The sequence below is a fragment of the Xenopus tropicalis genome, chromosome 9 (genome assembly GCF_000004195.4).
Source record: "Xenopus tropicalis strain Nigerian chromosome 9, UCB_Xtro_10.0, whole genome shotgun sequence".
In the NCBI taxonomy this organism is placed as follows: Eukaryota; Metazoa; Chordata; class Amphibia; order Anura; family Pipidae; genus Xenopus; species Xenopus tropicalis.
In genome coordinates, this window is record NC_030685.2 from 1,333,374 (window position 1) to 1,353,486 (window position 20,113).

Genomic DNA, 20,113 nt, shown 5'->3' on the forward strand with positions numbered 1-20,113 from the left:
GCACTATGTAACTCTTCCACTCATTCAATCACAATGGCACTTTGTAACTCTTCCACTAATCCAATCACAATGGCACTGTGTAACTCTTCCACTAATCCAATCACAATGGCACTTTGTAACTCTTCCACTAATCCAATCCCAATGGCACTTTGTAACTCTTCCACTAATGCAATCACAGTGGCACTTTGTAACTCGTCCACTAATCCAATCATAATGGCACTTTGTAACTCTTCCACTAATCCAATCACAGTGGCACTTTGTAACTCTTCCACTAATCCAATCCCAATGGCACTGTGTAACTCTTCCACTCATTCAATCACAATGGCACTTTGTAACTCTTCCACTAATCCAATCACAGTGGCACTGTGTAACTCTTCCACTAATCCAATCCCAATGGCACTGTGTAACTCTTCCACTCATTCAATCACAATGGCACTTTGTAACTCTTCCACTAGTCCAATCACAATGGCACTATGTAACTCTTCCACTAATCCAATCACAATGGCACTTTGTAACTCTTCCACTAATCCAATCACAATGGCACTTTGTAACTCTTCCACTAATCCAATCACAGTGGCACTGTGTAACTCTTCCACTAATCCAATCACAATGGCACTATGTAACTCTTCCACTAATCCAATCACAATGGCACTTTGTAACTCTTCCACTAATCCAATCACAATGGCACTTTGTAACTCTTCCACTAATCCAATCACAATGGCACTTTGTAACTCTTCCACTTCTCCAATCACAATGGCACTATGTAACTCTTCCACTAATCCAATCACAATGGCACTGTGTAACTCTTCCACTCATCCAATCACAATGGCACTATGTAACTCTTCCACTAATCCAATCACAGTGGCACTTTGTAACTCTTCCACTAATCCAATCCCAATGGCACTTTGTAACTCTTCCACTAATCCAATCACAGTGGCACTGTGTAACTCTTCCACTAATCCAATCACAGTGGCACTGTGTAACTCTTCCACTCATCCAATCACAGTGGCACTATGTAACTCTTCCACTCATCCAATCACAATGGCACTGTGTAACTCTTCCACTCATCCAATCACAATGGCACTTTGTAACTCTTCCACTAATCCAATCACAATGGCACTTTGTAACTCTTCCACTCATCCAATCACAGTGGCACTTTGTAACTCTTCCACTCATCCAATCACAATGGCACTTTGTAACTCTTCCACTCATCCAATTACAATGGCACTTTGTAACTCTTCCACTCATCCAATCACAATGGCACTGTGTAACTCTTCAACTCATCCAATCACAATTGCACTGTGTAACTCTTCCACTAATCCAATCACAATGGCACTATGTAACTCTTCCACTAATCCAATCACAATGGCACTTTGTAACTCTTCCACTAATCCAATCACAATGGCACTTTGTAACTCTTCCACTAATCCAATCACAATGGCACTTTGTAACTCTTCCACTCATCCAATCACAATGGCACTATGTAACTCTTCCACTAATCCAATCAAAATGGCACTGTGTAACTCTTCCACTCATCCAATCACAATGGCACTATGTAACTCTTCCACTAATCCAATCACAGTGGCACTTTGTAACTCTTCCACTAATCCAATCACAATGGCACTTTGTAACTCTTCCACTCATTCAATCACAATGGCACTTTGTAACTCTTCCACTAATCCAATCACAGTGGCACTGTGTAACTCTTCCACTTATCCAATCACAATGGCACTGTGTAACTCTTCCATTAGTCCAATCCCAATGGCACTGTGTAACTCTTCCACTCATCCAATCACAATGGCACTATGTAACTCTTCCACTAATCCAATCACAATGGCACTGTGTAACTCTTCCACTCATCCAATCACAATGGCACTGTGTAACTCTTCCACTCATCCAATCCCAATGGCACTGTGTAACTCTTCCACTCATCCAATCACAATGGCACTATGTAACTCTTCCACTCATCCAATCACAATGGCACTATGTAACTCTTCCACTCATCCAATCACAATGGCACTGTGTAACTCTTCCACTCATCCAATCACATGGCACTTTGTACCTCTTCCACTCATCCAATCACAATGGCACTTTGTAACTCTTCCACTAATCCAATCACAATGGCACTTTGTAACTCTTCCACTCATCCAATCACATGGCACTTTGTACCTCTTCCACTCATCCAATCACAATGGCACTTTGTAACTCTTCCACTAATTCAATCACAATGGCACTTTGTAACTCTTCCACTCATCATATCACAGTGGCACTTTGTAACTCTTACACTCATCCAATCACAATGGCACTTTGTAACTCTTCCACTAATCCAATTACAATGGCACTTTGTAACTCTTACACTCATCCAATCACAATGGCACTGTGTAACTCTTCCACTCATCCAATCACAATTGCACTGTGTAACTCTTCCACTAATCCAATCACATGGCACTTTGTAACTCTTCCACTCATCCAATCACAATGGCACTGTGTAACTCTTCCACTAATCCAATCACAGTGGCACTTTGTAACTCTTCCACTAATCCAATTCCAATGGCACTGTGTAACTCTTCCACTCATTCAATCACAATGGCACTATGTAACTCTTCCACTAATCCAATCACAGTGGCACTGTGTAACTCTTCCACTAATCCAATCACAGTGGCACTATGTAACTCTTCCACTAATCCAATCACAATGGCACTTTGTAACTCTTCCACTAATCCAATCACAATGGCACTTTGTAACTCTTCTACTAATCCAATCACAGTGGCACTGTGTAACTCTTCCACTCATCCAATCACAATGGCACTATGTAACTCTTCCACTAATCCAATCACAATGGCACTTTGTAACTCTTCCACTAATCCAATCACAATGGCACTTTGTAACTCTTCCACTAATCCAATCACAATGGCACTTTGTAACTCTTCCACTAATCCAATCACAATGGCACTTTGTAACTCTTCCACTAATCCAATCACAATCGCACTATGTAACTCTTCCACTAATCCAATCACAATGGCACTTTGTAACTCTTCCACTAATCCAATCACAATGGCACTTTGTAACTCTTCCACTAATCCAATCACAGTGACACTTTGTAACTCTTCCACTCATCCAATCCCAATGGCACTTAGTAACTCTTCCACTAATCCAATCACAGTGGCACTTTGTAACTCTTCCACTAATCCAATCACAATGGCACTTTGTAACTCTTCCACTAATCCAATCACAGTGGCACTTTGTAACTCTTCAGAGAGGTGACATCTGAAACTGACACTGAGGTGTGAATGCTGGGGGGTTACTGTGAGAGGGTTACCCAAGTATCATGCAACTCATCCAAACAGGTGTTACTTGTTAGAGTTGCATGAATGGATGTGGGAAGAGTTCTAAAACTGCCGGGGTACAGATGTTAGAACAGCAGTGTATGTAGTAGCCAGATGGTGTTGAAGTCCCCCGTCTCTGTTTAGGGATGGTTTCTTCACTTTAACATGAATGGCCTCTTTTACACCTCTTTCAAACCAGCGGTCTTCTTTGTTCAAAATTTGGATGTTACTATTCTCAAAGGAGTGTCTCTTGTTTTTTAGGTGCAGAAATACAGCAGAGTCCTGGCCTGTAGAGTTCCCCCCTATGTTGGGCCATTCGCTTGGAGAGCAGTTGCTTTGTCTCACCAATGTAAAGGTCGGTGCACTCCTCGCTACACTGGACTGCATATACAACATTGCTTTGTTTTTCCTTTGGTGTTGGATCCTTTGGGTGTACAAGTTTTTGTCTCAGTGTGTTGCTAGGTTTGAAAAACACAGGGATGTGGTGTTTGTTGAAAATTCTCCTGAGTTTCTCCGACGCTCCTGCTACATATGGTGGTGACTATATTGCGCCTACTCTCTGTCTCAGGACGGTTATTCCTTTTGGGGTTCCTGTTGGGCTTAGTTGCTGTTGTTTTGACAAAGGCCCAGTCTGGGGGCCACAAGCTTTCAGTGCTCCTCTCAGATATTTGCGTTCCTTGCCCTTGGACTCTGTATCAGTTGTCACCCTTTCTGCCCTGTGGGGTAGAGTTCTAATGACCCCCAGTTTGTGTTCCAGCGGATGGTGGGAATCGAACAACAGATATTGATCCGTGTGAGTGGGTTTCCTGTATACTTCTGTTTTCAAGTTACCCCCCTCTTGGATGGATATCAAACAGTCCAAAAAGCAAGTTTGTTCTCATGCACATCCTCCCTCGTGAACTTGATATTATTGTCCCCTGAGTTAATGTGTTCTGAAAAGGCTGCCACTTCGTTGGCTCTGATTATAACCCAAGTGTCATCTACATACCTGAACCAGTGACTTGGTGTAGTTCCATTGAATGTAAGTAGGGCCTTCTTTTCCCCTTCCTCCATATACAAGTTTGCTACAATGGGAGAAACTGGTGAACCCATTGCACAGCCATGTTTTTGCCTGTAAAATTGGTCCTTGTATTTGAAGTATGTGGTGTTCAGGCACAAATCTAACAATAAACATACTTGGTTGGGACTGAGCTTCGTTCTGCTGCTGAGGGTGTTATCTTGCTGCAGTCGATTGTTTACAGTCCCAATAGCCCCTGGGGTAAGTATACATGTGAACAGTGAAGTGACATCATATGATACCATCGTTTCTTCTGCCTCTAGTTTAACTCCTTGCATCTTGGTGACAAACTCTTTGGCATTTTGGATATGAGGCACTGTTTTACCTACCAATGGGGCTAAGATGTTGGCCAAGTATTTTGCAATGCTGTAAGTCACTGAATTGATGCTTACAATAGGCCTGAGTGGTGCTCCATCTTTATGTATCTTGGGGAGTCCATATAAGCATGGTGTAGCTTCTCTGGGGTACAGGCAGTGGTATAAAGCTCGATCAATGGCTTCCTCCTTATCAAGTTGTTGTAGGCAATCTATCACCTTTTTCTTGTAACTGCTGCTTGGGCCTCTCCATAATTATTATTATTCACACCTCTGTGAGTTTCAGGTGTCCCCTCTCTGAAGAGTTAAAAAGTGCCATTGTGATTGGATTAGTGGAAGAGTTACAAAGTGCCATTGTGATTGGATTAGTGGAAGAGTTACAAAGTGCCATTGTGATTGGATTAGTGGAAGAGTTACAAAGTGCCATTGTGATTGGATTAGTGGAAGAGTTACACAGTGCCATTGGGATTGGATTAGTGGAAGAGTTACACAGTGCCATTGTGATTGGATTAGTGGAAGAGTTACACAGTGCCATTGTGATTGGATTAGTGGAAGAGTTACAAAGTGCCATTGTGATTGGATTAGTGGAAGAGTTACAAAGTGCCATTGTGATTGGATGAGTGGAAGAGTTACACAGTGCCATTGTGATTGGATTAGTGGAAGAGTTACACAGTGCCATTGTGATTGGATTAGTGGAAGAGTTACAAAGTGCCATTGCGATTGGATTAGTGGAAGAGTTACAAAGTGCCATTGTGATTGGATTAGTGGAAGAGTTACAAAGTACCATTGTGATTGGATTAGTGGAAGAGTTACAAAGTGCCATTGTGATTGGATTAGTGGAAGAGGTACAAAGTACCATTGTGATTGGGTTAGTGGAAGAGTTACACAGTGCCATTGTGATTGGATGAGTGGAAGAGTTACACAGTGCCATTGTGATTGGATTAGTGGAAGAGTTACACAGTGCCATTGTGATTGGATTAGTGGAAGAGTTACAAAGTGCCATTGCGATTGGATTAGTGGAAGAGTTACAAAGTGCCATTGTGATTGGATTAGTGGAAGAGTTACAAAGTGCCATTGGGATTGGATTAGTGGAAGAGTTACAAAGTGCCATTGTGATTGGATTAGTGGAAGAGTTACAAAGTACCATTGTGATTGGATTAGTGGAAGAGTTACAAAGTACCATTGTGATTGGATTAGTGGAAGAGTTACAAAGTGCCATTGTGATTGGATTAGTGGAAGAGTTACACAGTGCCATTGTGATTGGATGAGTGGAAGAGTTACACAGTGCCATTGTGATTGGATTAGTGGAAGAGTTACAAAGTGCCATTGTGATTGGATTAGTGGAAGAGTTACAAAGTACCATTGTGATTGGATTAGTGGAAGAGTTACAAAGTACCATTGTGATTGGATTAGTGGAAGAGTTACAAAGTGCCATTGTGATTGGATTAGTGGAAGAGTTACACAGTGCCATTGTGATTGGATTAGTGGAAGAGTTACAAAGTGCCATTGTGATTGGATTAGTGGAAGAGTTACAAAGTACCATTGTGATTGGATTAGTGGAAGAGTTACAAAGTGCCATTGTGATTGGAATAGTGGAAGAGGTACAAAGTACCATTGTGATTGGATTAGTGGAAGAGTTACAAAGTGCCATTGTGATTGGATTAGTGGAAGAGTTACACAGTGCCATTGTGATTGGATTAGTGGAAGAGTTACAAAGTGCCATTGTGATTGGATTAGTGGAAGAGTTACAAAGTACCATTGTGATTGGATTAGTGGAAGAGTTACACAGTGCCATTGTGATTGGATTAGTGGAAGAGTTACAAAGTGCCATTGCGATTGGATTAGTGGAAGAGTTACAAAGTGCCATTGTGATTGGATTAGTGGAAGAGGTACAAAGTACCATTGTGATTGGGTTAGTGGAAGAGTTACAAAGTGCCATTGTGATTGGATGAGTGGAAGAGTTACACAGTGCCATTGGGATTGGATTAGTGGAAGAGTTACACAGTGCCATTGGGATTGGATTAGTGAAAGAGTTAAGGTGGCCATACACGGGCCGACTATAGCTGCAGATATCGGTCCCTTGGACCGATTCGGCAGCTAATCGGCCCGTGTATGGGGAGAGCAGATCGGCCTGGCCGACCGATATCTGGCCTGAAATTGGCCAGATCTTGATCGGCCAGGTTAGAAAATCTGGTCGGATCGGGGACCGCATCGGCTCGTTGATGCGGTCCCCGATCCGACTGCCCCATTGCCGCCCACATAATCCGATCGTCTGGCCCCAGGGCCAAACGATCGGATTATTATTTTTTTTACCTAAATGCTCCCCGATATCGCCCACCCGTAGGTGGGGATATCGGGGGAAGATCCGCTCGCTTGGCGACATCGCCAAGCGAGCGGATCTGCTCGTGTATGGCCACCTTTACACAGTGTCATTGGGATTGGATTAGTGGAAGAGTTACACAGTGCCATTGTGATTGGATTAGTGGAAGAGTTACAAAGTGCCATTGTGATTGGATTAGTGAAAGAGTTACACAGTGCCATTGTGATTGGATGAGTGGAAGAGTTACATAGTGCCATTGTGATTGGATTAGTGGAAGAGTTACACAGTGCCATTGGGATTGGATTAGTGGAAGAGTTACACAGTGCCATTATGATTGGATTAGTGGAAGAGCTACACAGTGCCATTGTGATTGGATTAGTGGAAGAGTATATATGCTGAGGGCTTCCCATACCACTCGAACTGAAGAAGCTGCTCGGATGAGTATTGAAACTTCTTCAATGATTACTTAACAGTTCAGTTGCTTTAGATTTATTTATACTAGATATACCATGATCTGGATGAATGAAAATCTTCATAGTCAAGAAAACATATATTTTTTTATAAAATGGCATAGAACAGTGACCCCTAAATTATCCCGCACAGGAGCTGAGCACCAATTGGTGAGATGATTTCTAGATAATTACCTTGCTGTAATGTAACCTCGTGGGGCAATTGCAGGGACTGGTGCTGTACTTGTGCCCATAGGGTGTACATATCATTCATATTCACCTTCTCCCCTGCACCCACACAGGTACTTATCACATTATACGTCCTATTATCATTCTCCCCGGTGTAGAGCAAATCACTTCTGAGAGTCACGCGCTCCTCCCCTGCCGACCCCGGGGAACCCGTCCATTCTACTTTCATTTCTCTCGGGTAGAAGTCTTTTATCTCTAGGAAGAAATTGCCCTTTTGGCTTGAATGGATCTTACCAAATATTGGACACCCTGCCGAAACACAAATATAAATAGAGAATTAGAGTTGGTGTCACTAGAAGAGATTTTTCTTCTTATTAAACACACACACTAAAATGGAAATTACAGTTCAACTATACCCCTAACCATTACAGGTTCCTAAAAACAAATATAAAACTGTAATGGATGTAAAATACAGTGGCAAATAAATAAGGGCTTTCTTTGAAAATGATACTGTACTAGCAGCGTGCCCTGCTGGGTTTGAGCCCAGATAGAAAAACTGCCATTTTAATTGCTAACCTCCACCCTCTGGCACATATGAAAGCACCATGCTCTCACACCAACCAAGGGCACACATACATGCTAGGCCCAACAGCCAATGAATGGGCAGAATTCTGTCTTTTACTCCCACACTACTTCCTGTTACAGTTAGAGCTGCATCACTTCCTGTCAGCTGATCTCTGAGGGAGCACACAGACGATCAATAAATGGTGCATCAAGGGAAAAGGGCATAGATATATATTGTAACAGGCAGGCAAATGAGGACTGTGCAAATGCCACCTCCAGCCTGCAGATGGCAGACTTAGACAATCTGGAAATAGTAAGGCTGATACCATGTGACTTTGCAAGGAGAGATGGGAAAGAGGAAGGCAATAAGGCAAGGAGAGATGGGAAAGGGAAAGGCAATAAGGCAAGGAGAGATGGGAAAGAGATAGGCAATAAGGCAAGGAGAGATGGGAAAGAGAAAGGCAATAAGAGATGGGAAAGAAGGCAATAAGGCAAGGAGAGATGGGAAAGGGAAAGGCAATAAGGCAAGGAGAGATGGGAAAGAGAAAGGCAATAAGGCAAGGAGAGATGGGAAAGAGATAGGCAATAAGGCAAGGAGAGATGGGAAAGGGAAAGGCAATAAGGCAAGGAGAGATGGGAAAGAGGAAGTCAAGGCAATAAGGCAAGGAGAGACGGGAAAGAGATAGGCAATAAGGCAAGGAGAGATGGGAAAGAGAAAGGCAATAAGGCAAGGAGAGATGGGAAAGGGAAAGGCAATAAGGCAAGGAGAGATGGGAAAGGGAAAGGCAATAAGGCAAGGAGAGATGGGAAAGGGAAAGGCAATAAGGCAAGGAGAGATGGGAAAGAGAAAGGCAATAAGGCAAGGAGAGATGGGAAAGAGAAAGGCAATAAGGCAAGGAGAGATGGGAAAGAGATAGGCAATAAGGCAAGGAGAGATGGGAAAGGGAAAGGCAATAAGGCAAGGAGAGATGGGAAAGAGATAGGCAATAAGGCAAGGAGAGATGGGAAAGAGATAGGCAATAAGGCAAGGAGAGATGGGAAAGGGAAAGGCAATAAGGCAAGGAGAGATTGGAAAGGGAAAGGCAATAAGGCAAGGAGAGATGGGAAAGAGATAGGCAATAAGGCAAGGAGAGATGGTAAAGGGAAAGGCAATAAGGCAAGGAGAGATTGGAAAGGGAAAGGCAATAAGGCAAGGAGAGATGGGAAAGGGAAAGGCAATAAGGCAAGGAGAGATGGGAAAGAGATAGGCAATAAGGCAAGGAGAGATGGTAAAGGGAAAGGCAATAAGGCAAGGAGAGATTGGAAAGGGAAAGGCAATAAGGCAAGGAGAGATGGGAAAGGGAAAGGCAATAAGGCAAGGAGAGATGGGAAAGAGGAAGGTAATAAGGCAAGGAGAGATGGGAAAGAGATAGGCAATAAGGCAAGGAGAGATGGGAAAGAGATAGGCAATAAGGCAAGGAGAGATGGGAAAGAGATAGGCAATTAGGCAAGGAGAGATGGGAAAGAGATAGGCAATAAGGCAAGGAGAGATGGGAAAGAGATAGGCAATAAGGCAAGGAGAGATGGGAAAGAGATAAGCAATAAGGCAAGGAGAGATGGGAAAGAGGAAAGCAATAAGGCAAGGAGAGATGGGAAAGAGATAGGCAATAAGGCAAGGAGAGATGGGAAAGAGATAGGCAATAAGGCAAGGAGAGATGGGAAAGAGGAAGTCAAGGCAATAAGGCAAGGAGAGATGGGAAAGAGATAGGCAATAAGGCAAGGAGAGATGGGAAAGAGATAGGCAATAAGGCAAGGAGAGATGGGAAAGAGGAAGGCAATAAGGCAAGGAGAGATGGGAAAGAGGAAGGCAATAAGGCAAGGAGAGATGGGAAAGAGTTAGGCAATAAGGCAAAGAGAGATGGGAAAGAGATAGGCAATAAGGCAAGGAGAGATGGGAAAGAGGAAGTCAAGGCAATAAGGCAAGGAGAGATGGGAAAGAGATAGGCAATAAGGCAAGGAGAGATGGGAAAGAGATAGGCAATAAGGCAAGGAGAGATGGGAAAGAGGAAGGCAATAAGGCAAGGAGAGATGGGAAAGAGATTGGCAATAAGGCAAGGAGAGATGGGAAAGAGATTGGCAATAAGGCAAGGAGAGATGGGAAAGAGATTGGCAATAAGGCAAGGAGAGATGGGAAAGAGATAGGCAATAAGGCAAGGAGAGATGGGAAAGAGATAGGCAATAAGGCAAGGAGAGATGGGAAAGAGATAGGCAAAAAGGCAAGGAGAGATGGGAAAGAGATAGGCAATAAGGCAAGGAGAGATGGGAAAGAGATAGGCAATAAGGCAAGGAGAGATGGGAAAGAGATAGGCAATAAGGCAAGGAGAGATGGGAAAGAGATAGGCAATAAGGCAAGGAGAGATGGGAAAGAGATAGGCAATAAGGCAAGGAGAGATGGGAAAGAGGAAGGCAATAAGGCAAGGAGAGATGGGAAAGAGATAGGCAATAAGGCAAGGAGAGATGGGAAAGAGGAAGGCAATAAGGCAAGGAGAGATGGGAAAGAGATTGGCAATAAGGCAAGGAGAGATGGGAAAGAGATTGGCAATAAGGCAAGGAGAGATGGGAAAGAGGAAGTCAAGGCAATAAGGCAAGGAGAGATGGGAAAGAGATAGGCAATAAGGCAAGGAGAGATGGGAAAGAGGAAGGCAATAAGGCAAGGAGAGATGGGAAAGAGGAAGGCAATAAGGCAAGGAGAGATGGGAAAGAGGAAGGCAATAAGGCAAGTAGAGATGGGAAAGAGATAGACAATAAGGCAAGGAGAGATGGGAAAGAGATAGGTAATAAGGCAAGGAGAGATGGGAAAGAGGAAGGCAATAAGGCAAGGAGAGATGGGAAAGAGGAAGGCAATAAGGCAAGGAGAGATGGGAAAGAGATAGACAATAAGGCAAGGAGAGATGGGAAAGAGGAAGTCAATAAGGCAAGGAGAGATGGGAAAGAGATAGGCAATAAGGCAAGGAGAGATGGGAAAGAGGAAGGCAATAAGGCAAGTAGAGATGGGAAAGAGATAGACAATAAGGCAAGGAGAGATGGGAAAGAGGAAGGCAATAAGGCAAGTAGAGATGGGAAAGAGATAGGCAATAAGGCAAGGAGAGATGGGAAAGAGATAGGCAATAAGGCAAGGAGAGATGGGAAAGAGGAAGGCAATAAGGCAAGGAGAGATGGGAAAGAGGAAGGCAATAAGGCAAGGAGAGATGGGAAAGAGGAAGGCAATAAGGCAAGGAGAGATGGGAAAGAGGAAGGCAATAAGGCAAGGAGAGATGGGAAAGAGATAGACAATAAGGCAAGGAGAGATGGGAAAGAGGAAGGCAATAAGGCAAGTAGAGATGGGAAAGAGATAGGCAATAAGGCAAGGAGATATGGGAAAGAGATAGGCAATAAGGCAAGGAGAGATGGGAAAGAGATAGGCAATAAGGCAAGGAGAGATGGGAAAGAGGAAGGCAATAAGGCAAGGAGAGATGGGAAAGAGGAAGGCAATAAGGCAAGTAGAGATGGGAAAGAGATAGACAATAAGGCAAGGAGAGATGGGAAAGAGATAGGCAATAAGGCAAGGAGAGATGGGAAAGAGGAAGGCAATAAGGCAAGGAGAGATGGGAAAGAGGAAGGCAATAAGGCAAGGAGAGATGGGAAAGAGGAAGGCAATAAGGCAAGGAGAGATGGGAAAGAGATAGGCAATAAGGCAAGGAGAGATGGGAAAGAGATAGACAATAAGGCAAGGAGAGATGGGAAAGAGATAGGCAATAAGGCAAGGAGAGATGGGAAAGAGGAAGTCAAGGCAATAAGGCAAGGAGAGATGGGAAAGAGATAGACAATAAGGCAAGGAGAGATGGGAAAGAGAAAGGCAATAAGGCAAGGAGAGATGGGAAAGAGGAAGGCAATAATGCAAGGAGAGATGGGAAAGAGGAAGGCAATAAGGCAAGTAGAGATGGGAAAGAGATAGACAATAAGGCAAGGAGAGATGGGAAAGAGGAAGGCAATAAGGCAAGTAGAGATGGGAAAGAGATAGACAATAAGGCAAGGAGAGATGGGAAAGAGGAAGGCAATAAGGCAAGTAGAGATGGGAAAGAGATAGACAATAAGGCAAGGAGAGATGGGAAAGAGGAAGTCAATAAGGCAAGGAGAGATGGGAAAGAGGAAGGCAATAAGGCAAGTAGAGATGGGAAAGAGATAGACAATAAGGCAAGGAGAGATGGGAAAGAGGAAGGCAATAAGGCAAGTAGAGATGGGAAAGAGATAGGCAATAAGGCAAGGAGAGATGGGAAAGAGATAGGCAATAAGGCAAGGAGAGATGGGAAAGAGATAGGCAATAAGGCAAGGAGAGATGGGAAAGAGGAAGGCAATAAGGCAAGGAGAGATGGGAAAGAGGAAGGCAATAAGGCAAGGAGAGATGGGAAAGAGATAGGCAATAAGGCAAGGAGAGATGGGAAAGAGATAGACAATAAGGCAAGGAGAGATGGGAAAGAGATAGGCAATAAGGCAAGGAGAGATGGGAAAGAGGAAGGCAATAAGGCAAGGAGAGATGGGAAAGAGGAAGGCAATAAGGCAAGGAGAGATGGGAAAGAGGAAGGCAATAAGGCAAGTAGAGATGGGAAAGAGATAGACAATAAGGCAAGGAGAGATGGGAAAGAGGAAGTCAAGGCAATAAGGCAAGGAGAGATGGGAAAGAGATAGACAATAAGGCAAGGAGAGATGGGAAAGAGAAAGGCAATAAGGCAAGGAGAGATGGGAAAGAGGAAGGCAATAAGGCAAGGAGAGATGGGAAAGAGGAAGGCAATAAGGCAAGGAGAGATGGGAAAGAGGAAGGCAATAAGGCAAGTAGAGATGGGAAAGAGATAGACAATAAGGCAAGGAGAGATGGGAAAGAGATAGGTAATAAGGCAAGGAGAGATGGGAAAAGAGGAAGGCAATAAGGCAAGGAGAGATGGGAAAGAGGAAGGCAATAAGGCAAGGAGAGATGGGAAAGAGATAGACAATAAGGCAAGGAGAGATGGGAAAGAGGAAGTCAATAAGGCAAGGAGAGATGGGAAAGAGATAGGCAATAAGGCAAGGAGAGATGGGAAAGAGGAAGGCAATAAGGCAAGTAGAGATGGGAAAGAGATAGGCAATAAGGCAAGGAGAGATGGGAAAGAGGAAGGCAATAAGGCAAGGAGAGATGGGAAAGAGGAAGGCAATAAGGCAAGTAGAGAAGGGAAAGAGATAGACAATAAGGCAAGGAGAGATGGGAAAGAGGAAGGCAATAAGGCAAGGAGAGATGGGAAAGAGATAGACAATAAGGCAAGGAGAGATGGGAAAGAGGAAGTCAATAAGGCAAGGAGAGATGGGAAAGAGATAGGCAATAAGGCAAGGAGAGATGGGAAAGAGGAAGGCAATAAGGCAAGTAGAGATGGGAAAGAGATAGACAATAAGGCAAGGAGAGATGGGAAAGAGGAAGGCAATAAGGCAAGTAGAGATGGGAAAGAGATAGGCAATAAGGCAAGGAGAGATGGGAAAGAGATAGGCAATAAGGCAAGGAGAGATGGGAAAGAGATAGGCAATAAGGCAAGGAGAGATGGGAAAGAGGAAGGCAATAAGGCAAGGAGAGATGGGAAAGAGGAAGGCAATAAGGCAAGGAGAGATGGGAAAGAGGAAGGCAATAAGGCAAGGAGAGATGGGAAAGAGATAGACAATAAGGCAAGGAGAGATGGGAAAGAGGAAGGCAATAAGGCAAGTAGAGATGGGAAAGAGATAGGCAATAAGGCAAGGAGAGATGGGAAAGAGATAGGCAATAAGGCAAGGAGAGATGGGAAAGAGATAGGCAATAAGGCAAGGAGAGATGGGAAAGAGGAAGGCAATAAGGCAAGGAGAGATGGGAAAGAGGAAGGCAATAAGGCAAGTAGAGATGGGAAAGAGATAGACAATAAGGCAAGGAGAGATGGGAAAGAGATAGGCAATAAGGCAAGGAGAGATGGGAAAGAGGAAGGCAATAAGGCAAGGAGAGATGGGAAAGAGGAAGGCAATAAGGCAAGGAGAGATGGGAAAGGGATAGGCAATAAGGCAAGGAGAGATGGGAAAGAGATAGGCAATAAGGCAAGGAGAGATGGGAAAGAGATAGACAATAAGGCAAGGAGAGATGGGAAAGAGATAGGCAATAAGGCAAGGAGAGATGGGAAAGAGAAAGGCAATAAGGCAAGGAGAGATGGGAAAGAGGAAGTCAAGGCAATAAGGCAAGGAGAGATGGGAAAGAGGAAGTCAAGGCAATAAGGCAAGGAGAGATGGGAAAGAGATAGACAATAAGGCAAGGAGAGATGGGAAAGAGAAAGGCAATAAGGCAAGGAGAGATGGGAAAGAGGAAGGCAATAAGGCAAGGAGAGATGGGAAAGAGGAAGGCAATAAGGCAAGGAGAGATGGGAAAGAGATAGGCAATAAGGCAAGGAGAGATGGGAAAGGGAAAGGCAATAAGGCAAGGAGAGATGGGAAAGAGATAGGCAATAAGGCAAGGAGAGATGGGAAAGAGATAGGCAATAAGGCAAGGAGAGATGGGAAAGGGAAAGGCAATAAGGCAAGGAGAGATGGGAAAGAGATAGGCAATAAGGCAAGGAGAGATGGGAAAGAGATAGGCAATAAGGCAAGGAGAGATGGGAAAGAGGAAGGCAATAAGGCAAGGAGAGATGGGAAAGAGATAGGCAATAAGGCAAGGAGAGAACATGCACAGAGCTGGCTGCAGGGTGAGAGAGACCCCCTGGGATGCATGGTTGGAAGAAGTGCAGGAAAGGCTGCACCAACTGCAAGTTCCCCTTAGTGTGCCAGTAAGTATCAGTCAGGGAAGGATTTTACTCTCCTTGCACCTTAGGACCATTAGGTTCCAGTTCCAATAGGCCCTCACTGTAACTAGTGCAGACTTAGGGCCCAGTTAGGGATTTAGGGAATTGTTTTATAAGAGCCAGAGGGTTCAGTAGTCAGGTCCCTTCTCTGATCAGAGTAGGTTAGAGCCCTGGGTTCCGGTGCCCGTTAGAGTCAGTCACCCCTGCTTAGTTATTGGCCCAGTTCTACCCAAGAGGAGAACCAGGACTAAATATTGGGAACACTGAATAGATTTCCATCACCGGATTATAAATCTAATGTACTGGATCTTCTGGATGTCACACTTTGGATTACAGATAAGTGCGCACCAACATAAAGTGTACACAACAAGCAGGCCTGAACTCTCAGTTATATGTGGTGCCCCCCAGGGGTTAACAAATTGTATTACGGTATTGGTTTGTTCTTACTGATATTATTTGTACTTGTTCTCTTATAGTTTTCATTTACCTGTTCCAGTAAAATAGAGAGTGCTGCATTCACTCTCACCATAAATTCAGCAAGTGTGTCATTTCTACTTTGTAGCTACAAAAAAAGTGAATGGCACTCAGGACTACAAACAAGGGTATAACCCTTAAAAGTTTATTGCGGAGGTGCAACGTTTCGGGGCAATGTGACCCCTTTATCAAGCATACAAATCAGTGAAGGCAAGTGAAATTTATACAGATGCAGTAACCACATCCCCAAGTTAATTGGTAATTGAATAAATACTTAATTGACAACAGTAACCTGGTTTTTTAAAAAACTTGATATGATATAACAAAAGTGCAGAGCATCATATATAGTGTACATTAAACGTCAGTGAATAGTCCATCTCATAAAGTGCATGAATATACATTAAAAACAATTTTTGTACATACAAATGTGATCACATTTTCTCATTTTCTCTCTGATCTACATCCAGAATTATAGCTGAATAGCAACAGTGTATCACCGTAGAAAACCCATAGGAAGCTAAAATACAAAGTATCAGTTAAGTATCAAATAAAAACATATGTAACAACATCCATAAAGGTACAGATCAAAGGAACAGTATATCTTACCCCAACAAGATGGAAAAGAATATCTATCCCTGATGTGCACCCAGGAAACATTATCTATAAAAACATAAATGAAAAAAACACGTAATATTTATAGGAAGCAAGCCATGTTAAATTCATCATTTAACCCCTTTGGGTGGCGAGATTGCAAGAGCCAAATCCAATAGCACTCCCTTTGAGATAACAGCTTTTTTTTATCATGGCCCTGTCGTACCTGTATTTTTTCTAAGATCTGCCTCCTAACCTGCGCCACCTGGTGGCCATGTGTAAAAAAATGTTTAGCCAGCAGGGTTTCCCTTTTCTTATCAATCTCCTTCTTTTTAGTATTTTGTATCGCTCCCTGGGGGGGACTGAATTGGAGGTTTATAATTCCTTATAGAAGATTTATGTTCGTTAAGCCTTGTTTTAATGGGTCTTGACGTCTGACCTACATAGGCCAATCCGCACGGACATTTAACACAATATATAACATCTTTACTATCACAGGTATAAAAACCACCCACTTCATGCCTAGTGCCATGTTGTGGATGCGTGACAGCGGACCCAGCGATAATACCATTACAATGGCTGCAATTCCTACATGGGAAAGTACCCTTTGTTATAGTCGAAGTAGACATACGATTTGAACTTGACCGATGTTTTATCAGTTCCCCTATATTTCTCCCTCTCCTGTATGAAAAAATTGGTGGTAACTTAAACAAATGTCCAAATTTTGGATCAGTAGCCAAAATACCCCAATGCTTAAGTATGATATTCCGTCGGGCCTTAGCATTGTTTAGGGGGCTCCCTAAAAGCCAATTTATGCGTATTAAATGGATTGCATCTAATGATGAAGTGTATGAGGACGAATCCTTAAAGATGGTGCAGAAATTTGTGGAAAAAGGGTATCGCCAGTCAGATTTAATGGAGGTTAAAAGAGAGGTTGGATTGATTCCATCAAATGAAACTTTAAAAATAAAAAGCAAAGTAGTGGATAAAGTTAAGCGTATTCCATTCATTACGACGTATGATATTAATGCTAAGGCCCGACGGAATACTTCGACTATAACAAAGGGTACTTTCCCATGTAGGAATTGCAGCCATTGTAATGGTATTATCGCTGGGTCTGCTGTCACGCATCCACAACATGGCACTAGGCATGAAGTGGGTGGTTTTTATACCTGTGATAGTAAAGATGTTATATATTGTGTTAAATGTCCGTGCGGATTGGCCTATGTAGGTCAGACGTCAAGACCCATTAAAACAAGGCTTAACGAACATAAATCTACTATAAGGAATTATAAACCTCCAATTCAGTCCCCCCAGGGAGCGATACAAAATACTAAAAAGAAGGAGATTGATAAGAAAAGGGAAACCCTGCTGGCTAAACATTTTTTTACACATGGCCACCAGGTGGCGCAGGTTAGGTGGCAGATCTTAGAAAAAATACAGGTACGACAGGGCCATGATAAAAAAAAGCTGTTATCTCAAAGGGAGTGCTATTGGATTTGGCTCTTGCAATCTCGCCACCCAAAGGGGTTAAATGATGAATTTAACATGGCTTGCTTCCTATAAATATGTATATTCATGCACTTTATGAGATGGACTATTCACTGACGTTTAATGTACACTATATATGATGCTCTGCACTTTTGTTATATCATATCAAGTTTTTTAAAAAACCAGGTTACTGTTGTCAATTAAGTATTTATTCAATTACCAATTAACTTAGGGATGTGGTTACTGCATCTGTATAAATTTCACTTGCCTTCACTGATTTGTATGCTTGATAAAGGGGTCACATTGCCCCGAAACGTTGCACCTCCGCAATAAACTTTTAAGGGTTATACCCTTGTTTGTAGTCCTGAGTGCCATTCGCTTTTTTTGTAGCTACAGTGTTTTTGGAGGGTGCTGATCCCTTCAGCAGTGTGCACCGGGCAAAAATCTTTTGGAGCGTTAGGGTGTGCGGATAAGGTCTCTGTGATTCATTTCTACTTTGTACCAGACTATTAAAGGAACCCATACCTTGCCCGGCTACCCAGAAGGTAACATAATTTTGTACAAATTGGTGGCAGCATTGGTTACAATATACAGTATTATTTTCTGCATTACTTGTGCAATCATCTGTTTCTCATTTTGCATTGTCTTATAACATGGAGGGAGAAAATCACCAAGCCAGTGTATTCCCTGACCCCCCAGTGTTAATACCAGAAAACCAATCCACTGAGGTCAGCTCTGCAGGGACTGGGAGTCAGATTCATAAACCAATTTTTAGGCCTCACCCATTTGATGGTGTCACTAGGGAGTGGACAGAGTGGCTTGAACAGTTTGAACTCACTGCTACTATTAACAGCTGGGATGAAGCTGCCCGGCTTCAGGTACTTAACCTTATGCTACAAGGGAAAGCCAGACAAGTGTTCCAAGGCTTTAATACTGACATAAAAGGGAACTACCAGCTGCTAAAGGCTGCTTTAAAGCAAGTTTTTGATCCAGACTTGGGGATAGAATGGCATCGCCAAAATTTTCTTAATAAAAAGCGAGAACCAGGTGAAATTGTTGCAGCATTTGGATATGAACTCCAGAAACTGGCAGTTAAAGCTTTTCCTCATGCTACACCAGAGATGCACGACTCACTGGCCCTTGACCAGTTCCTCCAGCATGGAGTGAATAAAGAATTACGCATGCAGCTGAGACTGTTAAAGCCAAAAACATTATCAGGTGCCATACAGAATGCAATTGAGATAGAAATTCTGCATAAAATTGAGTCAGGAACCTCAGCAGTAAGTAGCAACTGCTCCCCAAGTTCTGCTCAGCCTGTCATGGGCCCCTCTAACTGTGATGTCATGGAAGCTATTGACCAATTACGTCGTGAAGTCTCAGAATTGAAAGGACTATCAGGAAATAAAAGATTTAATAGGCCTATAGATGGGCCTGACAGAGGTTACAATAGAAGTAACACAAAATGCTGGAAATGTGAGAGATTTGGCCATACCAAATATGAATGTAAATCACAAAAGGCCACACAATCCCCAAGGTCAGTAGCTTATTATCAGCCTTCTGGGGCTTACAATGGCAATAAACCTGAAAGAGGTACTCTTCAAGCAGTAGGGCGCAGTTACTTTCTACCTATCCACATAGGAGACGTACCATGTGACCTTTTAATTGACTGTGGTGCGCAAGTTTCCATTATCCACAAGCGAGTTTGGGACCAGATTAACTCCAAAAACCCTCAAACAATGCAAACTTGCCATACCATGTTAACGGTTGCTAATGGTGGAACCATGCATGTAATTGGTAAATGGAAAACAGTTGTAACAATTCAGAATTTGCACCTCGCAGTTGAATTTGTTGTTGCAAAGGATGCACTTCAAGACGCCCTGGCTGGTACTGATTTTTTACAACAGTATGCTGGAACTATTAACATAGCTGACAGATCTTGTACACTGATGGGCCGAAAGTTTTCCCTGATAGCTTCAGATGATGGGGCTCAAATTCAACGTGTGGTGGTTGATAAAAACACAGTTATACCACCCAGAAGTGAAGTCATTATTCCTGGAAAAGTGGAAGGCCTGCAATACTCTGGGAAGGAGGTTTTCCTAGAACCTGTCTATAATGACAAATCAGAGCTCATTATTGGGCGGTCTCTTGGTTGTAGTCAACATGGTCAAGTCCCTGTCCAAGTGGCAAATGTAACTTCAGAGCCTCAAGTTATGTATTCTGGTACCTTGTTGGGCATTCTGCACCATAATATTTCTGTGGCCCCTTCAAACCTTATTACCAATTTAAAGAGTCCGAATGTACAGACTACCGGTTTTAACTCTAGCCACAACAATCACTGCACCTGGACATCAGACCAGCTAAAAAACGAACTTGGACTTGACAATGGAGGACTAGACAATTTCCAACTATAAAATGCTATTAATCTCTTAATGCAATATGAATGTGTTTTCAGTTCTGGAGACAATGACTTGGGATGCACTACAGCTGCACGTCATCACATTGACA

At 43.1% G+C, this 20,113-nt stretch overlaps 1 protein-coding gene across 4 annotated transcripts in view; it reads right to left on the reverse strand.

Annotated features, from left to right (window-relative positions):
* Positions 1-20,113, reverse strand: part of LOC100145470 — a 67,194-nt gene that overhangs the window by 20,125 nt on the left and 26,956 nt on the right. For 2 of the 4 annotated variants that reach the window (XM_031892792.1, XM_031892793.1), the window contains exon 11: positions 7,662-7,964. The exons of the other annotated variants lie outside the window; for them this stretch is intronic. In XM_031892792.1, coding sequence (XP_031748652.1) covers positions 7,662-7,964 — 303 coding nt within the window. The remainder of the gene's footprint in view (positions 1-7,661; positions 7,965-20,113) is intronic. 4 annotated transcript variants of the gene reach the window in all.